This window comes from Merops nubicus, unplaced genomic scaffold (genome assembly GCF_000691845.1).
Source record: "Merops nubicus isolate BGI_N331 unplaced genomic scaffold, ASM69184v1 scaffold7685, whole genome shotgun sequence".
NCBI classification, from domain to species: domain Eukaryota; kingdom Metazoa; phylum Chordata; class Aves; order Coraciiformes; family Meropidae; genus Merops; species Merops nubicus.
The window spans coordinates 26,523-37,909 of record NW_008610183.1 but is presented as its reverse complement, the minus strand read 5'-3'; the positions used below and the strand labels follow the sequence as shown (position 1 = coordinate 37,909).

The window sequence follows — 11,387 nt, the reverse complement described above, 5'->3', positions numbered from 1 at the left end:
GGGATGTGGGCATCCAGCTCCATTTATTACACACAGGAATGAAAATTTCCATTAAAAAAAAAAAATCCGTTTGGGAATACTGATGCTGGGTTTACAGGATGGGCCTCATGGTGACAAAGGGGAAGTTGTAGGACTCGGGCAGGCCCTGGTGCCGCGTGTGGTTGAAGCGGCGCCAGCTGAAGACGGGGAGCCCGCCCTGCACGGGGGGGCCGTTGATGGCAGCGGCTGTGAAGGCTGAGGCCAGGCGAAAATCCGACACCTGCAACAGAGGGCAGAAGGGTTACGTGGTGCTGTCCCACACCCACCCGTCCCACAGAGCAGGGGGAGCGGGCAAGGGGACACGCAGGCTCATCAGCCCTCCCCTTGGAGTCGCCTCCAGCCACAGAACAGCCAGCACAAAGCGCAGGCCCACGCTGCCCTCCTGCTGCCCAGGTGAGGTGACACATCCGCCCCCAGGACAGCCCTCCCTTGTCTGCACATCTCCCAGGGAGCTGGACCTGCAGCAGGCAGCTTAGAGGGCTCTGCCCTGCGCTCGGGCTGGCCACAGGGACACGTCAGGGTAGTTCAGCCAAGGACAAAGTCAGCACAGAGCAAATAATGGAGGAACAGGGCAGAGTCTGGGCAGCATTATTTCCCAAGAGGGCCCCAGCCTGCTCCATCTTCCTGAACTCTAAAACTGCCTTCGGCGTTTATGACTGCCAGGTTTTGCCTCTGCTCTAGGCTATTTCTGTCCATGTTCCTCTTAGGCCCCTTGTCCTCCCCTAGCCCAGCCCATTCCCTTTGCCCAACCACGCACTGATCTCCTCCCTTACCAGCCACCTCTATACAGCAATTTTCTGCATTCATCTCCTAATAATCAGCTCTGGGTGCTTCTACTGGCCATGACAACAGGCAGCTGGCTGGGGATTGTGCAAGCTGACTGGACACAGCACCAGCAATGCCAAAACAGCCTCCACAGGGCCCATGCTGGCAACCAAACTCTCATCCCACAGGATAAAACACTGTACAACTTCCCAGCACACTAGGTCTGGGCAGCTGCTCGCTCAGGTATTGCTGCTCACAGGGAAAAACACAATAAAAGCTGCCTAGAAAAACTGCTGCTTTCTCCAGGAGAGTGGGTCAAAGGATCTTCCCACATCTCCCAGAAAGCAAAGTGATCTTTACCAAACTTTGCTCAAAGCAGTTTCACAGGGAGGTGGAGCCCTGGAGCAGGGTGACTCACTGGAGAGCCAAGCTTTTCAAAAGTAAAGCTGAAGTGAGTTCCTGTGAGCTCTGGGGAGGCACCCACAGTCCCCATGAACAGGAAGCTGGGGCTGTGCAACAGTTGCCTTCCTCAATTATATGAAAACTCATTTCAGCCTTCTACTTAAGCTCCTCTTGCTGCAAGGCTTTGGGATTTAACCCCTAAACACCCCAAGTTCCCACGGATGTAATTAATCCGTACACCTTCCCCTGTATCCTCCACCCTCTGCCACATGCCAGGTCTGGTGTCAAGGACAGGAGACAGGGCTCTGCATGGAGCTGCCATCTCAGGATCTGCCCAGGTGCTGAGACAGCATGAAAAAGGGAACAGACAGGCTGGGTCACACCTGCCCTGGTGGAGGGAACTGTGCCACAGGTCTGCTAGAAGCACAAACAGGCTGAAAACGTTCAGCAGATACTGAAATTGAGGTGATCTACCTTGGAGTCATAGCAGCCTGCAGGCACTGGAAAAGAAGGATTCAGGTCTTCCCGGCAGCAAATGGTGTTGCAAGGATTGCGTTCAGCATAAGGATCATGCTGGTAATCTGGGAAGAAATGTGGGAGGGAGGGGGGGAGGAAGGAAAGAACACAAGTCAGTCTCCTCACAAAGAGCTGATGTGAAGTGCCCGAGCCACTAAAGCTGGGTACTGCACTGGCAGGAACACTGGCCTGTCACACTGCTCTCCTGCCTGCCCCAGGCTACAAGCCAGCACTTGGGACAGGACGTAGACAAGCTCCCCATGGAATCCCATACAGCCACTTCTGCATCCCACTGCCAACCTCAACCACAAACATCTGCAGCTCCTCATGATGAAAGCTTGCAGGAGCTTTGTCAGGAGAGCAAAGTGGAAGAGGAAGGACAGCAGGGAGAAGGGAAGGGGAAGGTGCAGCAGCCAGAGCCTTGGTTTTCCTGTTCTGGACTGAGTGGCAAGACCGCTGAACAGCCACTGCAGCAGCTGCAAGCTCGGGGTGGAAGGTGGACAAGACTCAACTTCTAGAAGCACGCTACTACCTGCAGCCTGAACAGTAGCAATACCCCACCCTGGGAGAGGCTTCCCAACCCCCAAACCCAGTAATCAGCAAGCTCCCTATAATTGAGAATAAAAACATAGCATCTAAAGCTATCTGTACTTAGAGAGGGGCTTAGCCAGAGTTAATTAAGCTCAATTTAATCCAGTTAAGGAGAACCCTGTCAGGGAAAAGCAGAGCAGAGCATTACCTACCAGAAATCATTTGCCTGAACAGGGGAAAAAAAAACAACTGAAGTTTTACACCAAATTCCCTGGTCAGATCTGACCTAACTGTTGCCTAGGACTTAAAGCTGTCAAGATTGACAGAATGTAGATATATCAGGTCACAGCACTCCACAGAGGCTCTTGGAGTGTCAGCAGCTCTCTGGAAAGGTCAAACAGCAAGCCCGAGGGTCCTTGCTCTAGCTCAATCTTGTTTCTGTTAGAGTAATTTCAGCCTGGTTTCCTACCCTCACAGTAAGCTGCTGTTATCTTTTTGCTCTGTGTGTACTCTGCACCTAGGGTAATATAACTGAGGCTGCAGCTTCCCACTATAATCCAGGAAATGGAAATAAATACAGCTTTATTAAGGTCAGCTTCACAGTGCATTAGCCCATGTCTTACTGTTGTATCTCATGATGTACTTCATGCTCTCCAAGCTGGTCACCTTGCCTTGGTCTCGGCGGAAGATTTTTGCCCTTGGAGCAAGCTCATAGGAGAAGTCCATGCCATACTTCTGAACATATGCTGAGTACCCACTGAGGTTGTAGATCTTCTCATGGAAAGGGATGTTGTATGAAGGCCAGTAACCTGCCAGGGACAAAACCCACCCTGTTAACCACTTAGAAAAGCTGAAAGCTGCTTGCTTATATCAAAAAAGAAAAATACACTGTTTTCCATGCTGCATTGCCTTCACAGCACGACAAAGACTAACACATCCAACTGGTTTGAGAGTCATGGGCATGCCCAGGGCTGACTCCCAGTGTAACACCACTGGAGTACCCAGGCAACCCGCCCCCAGACCTCCACCCTGAGGACTCGCCCTGCAAAACGGCTGAGATCAGACCTGCAGGAGTGTGAGGCTCACGCAGAGCAGCCACAGCCCTCCTGCCCAGCCTCCCCTGCTCAGCCTCACAGGAGTCTAAGGCCATTCACCTTCAAACTTGGCCCCTCCTTCCCACCTCACCAAGGCAGAGCAACACCCCGTGCTAAGACACACGGACAGAGGCAGGGCAGCAAGAACACACACAGCTGCAGTGGTGTTTGGAAAGCTGGGGCTGCACAGTGCTCAGGAGAGATGGGGCGATGGCTGCACTTGTGTCAGTATCTGCATTTGAGGCTTAAGAAACGTTTGATCATCAGAGCAGAACCCTGCCCTAACTTTTCCAAGGGCATCCACAAATCCTGCAGTTCTGTTAACTCTAAAGAACAGGGTTACCAGCCAGAACTCAAGACAGTTTTAGGCAGGTGACATACAACTGCCTGAAACAAGACTAGTCTAGAACACAGAGAAGCTCATAAAGAGCCAGATCATCCCAGTCAGGATCTGGGGACAAGTCCTGGAATTAATAAAAATACATACCTATACCTTAATATTTTCTTTTTTTTTTGGCAAGGCAGGCGCCAAGGAGTATTTAAGCAGAGAACATAACATGAGGTAGTCCCAGGAGCAGCACCCTTTCAGGTTCTTTCTAAAGCAGTAGTGCTCCTGTCAGTGGAGGCCACTTTCTCAAACCACACACACACCAGGATCTGGCTTAGAGATTCTCTCTGGACACTGGTAAATGCAGCACTCCCTGCATCACGTGAGCAGTCTGGCTGCAAGATGCTCAAGAAAATCAACTGGGACTTACTGGAAATGATGCAAAGCAAACATCCTGAAGGACAGACAGCACAGGCACTGGAACGTTGCCCGAGCAGAGGCCTCGCCAGCCTGGCTCCTGCCTGGCATGCAGAGGGAAGGGGCTGTGTGTGTGCCGCGGTGCAACAGGCGTCCTCCAGAAGAAGCACACTTGCCAGAGGATATGACATCAGCTTCCAAACCAGGAGGGTTTAGCTGTGATGCAAAAAGGTGCTGGTGTCTCACAGGAACGCAGGACATACAGACAACCCCTTCCTCCCACCTGGGAAAACTGGGAATTGCCAAAACAGAGGAAGCTATTGATGTTCTCCTCCAGCAAGAGCTCTCCTGTGCCTAAGACTTGATCACCCTGCACATCCCATGCAGAGAGTGCACACCCAGCCTGAGGCAGGCTTCCCCCCCGGCTGCCATGAGCCAGTGAAACCTGCCCCTGGGCCTGGCAGGTGAACAGGGACAAAAACAAGTCAGAGGTGGCAGAAGGTTGAAAGGGGGGCGAGGAGAACAACATGAAGGCAGCAAAAATTCTCTGAAACAAAGTGCTCTCCTCCTCTACCCTCCAGAGCAAGAGATCTCAGCCACCTCAGAGAGCACACTAGGATTAAGTGTATGGCATAATGGACTGGGATCCTAGGTTCTGATCTGATGTGGTTCTCAGAACTCACCTGCACTGGCCTATGAAACAAGCTGCTGACAGAAACCAGGAAAAAAATCTTTCCATTTTCAAATACATGTAAGAAAATGCTCCCTTTTGAGACAGGTATAGGGCTTACTCTACCAGTGCCTGCCTCTGTTCACCTGAGAACTCAATTCTTATTCTCCGTTGCTTCTAGATTTATACTTGAAAGAGATCTACAAAGCCAGTGCTGGTGTAAACTCACCCTGACCAAACCAGAGCATCTCAAGTGCCCTGTTTGGATTCCAGCTACAAGGCAGCTGGAGTGTGCCAGGGTCAGCTGCTCCACAAACACTGTCAGCCAGCACTGCTCTTGGGAAAGACAAACTTCCCCTACCTGGGCTGCTCCCAGCACCAGGGACCAGGGCAGGGGCCTCAACAGGACGTGCCTGGTGTCCTGCACAGCATGGGGTCATCTGGATCTTCTGCTTACAGGAGCAGGGTTGGCTTCCAGCAGCTGGGGTGTCCAAGGGAGTATTTCGGGGTGTGCTGAGGGCCCTTCTAATGTTTAAGCTCCCAGAGACTGACTGATGCATTATCCAAGACACAAGGTACATTTAGATACTTGGGAAAAGCCATACTGAAAATAGAAGATAACACAAAACTTTTCATACATGCTGCCACCTTCCAGAGCTGAGCAGCCAGATCTCCTAGGAAGGAATAAGTGGAGGCTGTCCAAGCCCAGGGTTGTGCTCAATCCCACAGGGAATCCCACACAGCAGGTCTCTCCAGTCCCTGCTGGAAAGGAACTCGGGGAGCCCTCTCAGCCTGGCCTCTCAGCAGGGGTGTAGTGCTGAGCATGGCTGCATTGCTTCACACACCAGAGCTAGAGAGGTCTCCACTAGTTGTTTTTTTTGTCTGCATCACAATCCACAACAGAGCAGAAGGCTCTTTCAGCATACACACAAACACTGGAAGACAGTGTAACAGACTAGTTTTGTATCTTCAACGGGCAAAGGAGACAGAAGCATAAAGGGAGAGATGTGGGATTTTTCAAAACTATCAATAAGAAACAACTCAAAGCCACGCTGACGTTATGGCAATGCCCAAAATAGGCAAGAACTTTCCAAGAAGCCAGATACAAGGAAAAATTTAAAGGGAAACAACTTAAATACATTTCTAGTAATTTTGATGATGACAAGCAATTAGTTAATTCAGCCCCTGAGCATGGGGTTGGAGGAGGGAGCACAAAGCACCAGACACACTCAGATCTGTGCAATGAGCTCAGGCTTCGGTATGCTGACAGTATCTAAAGAACACCTGGGAGTGAAGCCTGACAGTGGGTGTTTTGGGAGTGAAGCCTGACAGTGGGTGCTTTGCTTCACCTACACTTTGTTTTCCACCAACTTGTTGCTAGTCTTACTGGAGGATTAAGGAATCTTTGAAACAGCAAATTTGTAATCAGAAAAGTTCAGCTCCTGAACTTAACAGAGAACTCTTGTATTTAAAGAGCTCATCTCCTTGTAAGGTGACCCATTCACCAAACACTTCAAGTAGCCCACAGCATCACAGTTATTTAGTACTGCTTCAGATTGACCTCACCTTTTTCCTCATGGGTCTGTAAGACAAGGCAAAATACTAGAGAAAAAAAAAAAAAGGAATGAAAAGAAGAAAAGAAAAGAAGGTAAAGTCTACTTTTCCCTTCCCTACTTCTAACAAACACAGATGCTCACCACATTTCTGCCAGAGCATGCAGGAGAAATGAAAATAACGTTACAGACCTGGCAACAGAGCAACACTCACACAAAGCTTCCTAACTTGGGACTCAGCACTGGCACTCAGCAAACCCCACAATTCTCCACCACCTGGCACAAAGAGGTGGCTTTCCTGAGCCAGTACTACAGGAACCGTTACCTTTCCGGAGAATATTTGTCTGATCAGAATACTCCACAAGGGTTGGAATCTGCTCCACTATGTACAGCGCACCATCATCAAGGCTCTTCTGCAGCCTGACCTTCTTCAGGTCCAGCACCATGTACTGGTTGTTGTAGGTCCCTAGGCATGAAAGCAAAGAGCTGAACGTCCTGCCTGGAGAAGGAGAAGGGTACAAGGGGGAAGAGGGAACACATCCTTTCCTAAGACCCAGATGAAAGCATACTTACCCGAGTTGCACTTGGAGAAGGTTTCTGCCCAGGCTTTGCCCCCATCTGCCATCATGTTGGCAATGCGGACCCTCTGCCAAGCCAGCAGGGATTCCGGCACGATCTGCTTAATGAGGGCTTGGTTGAACACACTGTTGGTGGTCTGCAACATTACTAAGCCACTGCCTAGTATGTAAAAGTCATCCAGGGAGACCAAAAACCCTTGAACAGCAACAATACAAAATCAGTTATCTGTGTGAGCTTCTGATATAGAGCAAAACAGAGACAAGCCAGGAGGATGCGAATGAATCAACACATGTGTTTGAAATCAAGCTGCACAAATAGTACAGATGGGGTGGGAACTCCTGCATGCACTTTAAGCTCACCTATCAACACAGTTTCTCATCTGTCATGTTTTCAACACACAACCTAATCCTTTCTCTAGAGCATTTGCTTCACATTTGCATCCCATGCTTGGAATTTTCTCCTTTGCATCTGAAGCTATGTCTTATTCTTATGCTGAGGATCACACACTAATGCCTAGTGAGCGTTTGTCTCTAACAAAGAAATTCCTTTTAAAACATAAAACAAAAAACAGAAGTACAAACAGACCCCAGGCCAGGAGGTGGCAGACAGAGCTGCAGAGGTTGGCTACAACACCATGGATAGCTCAGTGACTACTTACAAAGCAGGAATAACTTGACTTTGAGATTTCTCCAGTGGATACAGGGCTGGCAGACTGGGGAAGAAAGGTTGTTAACTTAGCTCCTAGTGGGGAAGTCATCCAGAACCTAGTCTCTTGCTAATGAGTTTAATTGTATTGCTCTTTACAGACTACAAAATGCTAATATGCTCTGCAACAACCTAACAGTTGATTTCCACAATTAAAACTTCCCCAGCAAGCATTATTAAAGCACTCTGAAAACAAACTTAAGGTCAGCAACCTATGAGAGACAGAAAAGACAGCTCTGCCTCCTGCTCCTGGGCTTTCATCAAAAGGCAGACCCCCAAGCAGAGGTAATGCTGAAAGGCTCAATTTCAGCAAGTTTTCTTTTAAGTGTCAAGCTCTCAAATCAGAACAGATCCAGGAAAATACACTTGGTTGTCCCTTGTTTTCTAAAAATACATCGAACAGGTAGAGCACTCTGACAGCTTGTGGTTTTGAGCATTTTATTTCTGGAGACAGAAAAAGAGTGTCAATACCTTACATACATCAACAGCAGAGTTCTCTCTCAAGTAAGGAAGGACAAGAAGCAAAATACTCAAAAACTGGCTCTGCCAGTCCATTCCATACAAAGACATGGGATACTCCAGCAATAAACCCTTGTGCAACAAGTCAAGTGCTTGCCCAAACAGAGACAAGAAAAGAAATTATTAAAGAAAAAAAATTGTGATTTGAATTGAACACCAGTTCCCATGGCAGTGCCCATGCCAAATGCCCTACTTCAAAATAAACCAAATATTTTTCTTCTTTTTCAATCAACAGCAGATGGAAACTAGAAAAACTCAACTCAAAGCAAGTGCCAATACAAGGAATGATGCCGAATTAACTGAAGTTTGAACTCTGTAATTCAAGTAAAGCTGCAAAACCCAGCTAAGCTGAAAACAAGGGGATTTCCTGCTGGGCTACCCCAATTATTCCAGGACAACTTGCAGCATTTTAACAAGGCATAAGCACCCCCAAAACAAAGGGAAGTTCAAACACACACAATGGGTTTACCCAGGGCAAAGACATCCACAAAAATAAAACCTGGGTACAGCCTAGAGGTATCAGCAGATATTTGGGGTCCTCTTGGATCATTTTTGTCTTTTTAATGCATGAGAATCTGTTGTAATTGAAAGTGCCTTTATGTCAGCCATTATCTCACTGTGTGGTTCAGGTGGTTTTTTGCTGTGAACCCATCCCACACCCATCAGCAACTCTCAATCTTCCCCCACACTCCCCCTTCAACGATCCTGACTCTTCCTACACAGAAACAAGCAGAAGCAATTCTGATTGCACCTTCTGGGTTTGTGCCATTCAGATGCAGCTTCCAACCACCACTGCAAAAATGGAAGTTTCCAGAGTCTGGAGTTTCATTCATCATGACAATATTACTCAGCCAAGCAAAATATTTTTTAAAAATCTTAGCCACAGTATCCTCCAGAGTCAGCACACCAAAGAGTGTGTGGGAGTTAACACGTTCCTGGCAGCTATTGTTCCTGAGGAGGCAGGCTGCTGCTTTCTGAACCAGATGGCACGAGCTCTTCTGATGTTTTAAAAGGTCGTTGTGCTCAGTCAAGTACAGAAAGGTTCAAAATTGCAGGCTGGAAATCAGAGACATGAGATCTAGACATCACCTCACAGGGTGGAAAGTAGCTCCCAGCTGAGATGCTCAGTTCTCTGGGCTATGAGCACACTTGGCAGTGGGAGAGGAGATGTTTTCTCTGGGTTATTTTTCATAATCCCATCAGCAGCTGCTTCTCATGCCAAGACTGAACTCTCACCAGCTACCTCCCTTCCACTTGCAGTCCTTTCCTAGGCAGCATCTCCCACAACATAGCTCTGGCCTTTCATCTCCAAAGCACATCAGACACCTTCTGCTTCCCTCCAGGTTTTAGACAAATGTTGGAAAGAGGAGTGAAGCAAAAAAATGGTCTGGCAATACCCCATGAGCAAACTGGTCCCATGAATACGAGGGCTACCACCCTTTGCATGTTTTGGTGCTCCTAGCTCTTGCTCAGGCTGTGGGGAAGGATAACACTACTGCATGCACTCTCTAGGCCTGCACTAAGATTACTTCTCCAGATTACTTCAAAGCAAGGGACATGTGACTTCTCTCTCCTGCCTCAGAAGAGCATGGATAGCCATCCACCAAGACAACTGGTGTCAACTTGTTCCCATGTCATAGCCTGTCTCAACCAAGCAAGACCCCAGGAGCAGACCAGAGGAGCAAAGGTGGCAGGGAGGTTCTTGCCTGCTTTGCTTACACAGCTAAAATCCAAATAACAAACTTCACAGGACTATGGCTCAGCCCAGAGAAAGTAGGTCACTACCAAAGCAGAATTATTTAGTCCAAATGGTAAACTCCTTTCTTAGATGGGGTTCAAAACTAACTGTTCAAGGAGAAATGGATGGACATCTTGGGAGCTGCTGTCCAAGGAAAACTGCAAATTTCATCAGGTAATTTCACTCATTTCTTCAAATGCCTCAATGGGGCAGTGAAGAGCAGCAAGTGCCTGGCAGGGGCAGGCTGGGAAGGGCTTGCTTTCTCCCTGATCCTTTACTAGATATCTCCAGCAAAACACAGCAGGTACCTCATCTCTGCCACCATGTTTCCTACCCCACATACAGCTTCACTCAGCATCTCTGAGCAACCATAACACGTCCATACAAATTAACTTCTCTGCTGTGCACGGATTCTCCAGCCACATAAAGCACCTATGTCCAGAGCTTCAACAAGGCACTTCAGCCAGGGGTGCCCAAGTACTCAGCTCAGAGATTCCTGCCTTCCAGAGGTTCCTTTCCATGTTCCACAGGCAGCTCTGCCCAGATGCTTTCAACAGAAGACAAAGTGAAGACTATGAGCAGCGCTCAAGGAAGGATTAAGGACGAGTGTGGAAGCAGGCAGCAAGTGGCTCAATCATTTTGCCAAACCCGAGACTACTGCTCCTGCTCACCTCCTCTTGACTGTGCCTCTGCAACACTGCTGCTCTGAAAGGGACAAGGCAGCCAAGGGAGGACGTGCTCCAACAGTGGACATCCCACCGTGCTGGCAGGAGCATGGGGAGCGGCAGGGAGCGCTGGGATGGACTCTGCAGCTCCTGCCCATCTCCCTGCCCGCCCAGTCACAGCAGAATTCTGCCAGGGAGCTGGTGGCCCTCCTGCTGCATCACCACGCACACGCCAACACGCACCACGGGCAGTGAAGAGTCTTGGATCCTTTGAGTCACAGCAAACAGTCATTTCTGCAGTGCTGTAGCCTGTCTTTTGAAATTCAGTGAATAAACAATCTGGACAATTCTACTCTGTGACCCCAGGAGAAACCTGGGAGTTGGCACATTCCTCCTGAGAAGTCAAACTACTCCTTGACACTTTTCTGACACAGCCTTTGGGCAGCCAAGAGTTTTACTTCATATTCTGTCTGCTGGGTGACAGAAATCTTTTCATTACTCAGGTGTCTCTGAAGGTCTGGAAGGACACGTGTTTTAGTGCTCTTTGATACCTCCAAAAGTCAATACTTCTGTGTACATTAGAACCATGCCACTATTCAGGAGAGCTTAGCAGGCTGGCCTTTTTCACTGGTTGTTGCTGTCTATCAGGATGGAGGATAAGAGTGCAGACTTGCAGGCAGGGAGAAATTGCAGTCAAAGTTGAACTGTGGCCAAGACCTGCAGATTCCTTGGTCAGATGCCCTGAAAATATAAGGCTTCATCTCATCACAACACGGAGCAGAGGAATTTGGCAGTTCTGATGTCCCCAGTTCATTACTAGGCCAGTACTTCAGAGCTTACTCATCCCCTGGAAAACTGCAAGTTTG

At 48.7% G+C, this 11,387-nt stretch overlaps 1 protein-coding gene across 1 annotated transcript in view; it reads right to left on the bottom strand.

Annotated features, from left to right (window-relative positions):
• Window positions 1-11,387, bottom strand: part of PLBD1 (phospholipase B domain containing 1) — a gene marked incomplete at its 5' end in the record, with an annotated part of 29,946 nt that continues 18,559 nt past the window's right edge. The window contains 5 exons of the mRNA XM_008940817.1: window positions 1-259; window positions 1,681-1,787; window positions 2,877-3,062; window positions 6,641-6,781; window positions 6,889-7,089. Of these exons, the coding sequence (XP_008939065.1) occupies window positions 92-259; window positions 1,681-1,787; window positions 2,877-3,062; window positions 6,641-6,781; window positions 6,889-7,089 (803 nt within the window). The remainder of the gene's footprint in view (window positions 260-1,680; window positions 1,788-2,876; window positions 3,063-6,640; window positions 6,782-6,888; window positions 7,090-11,387) is intronic.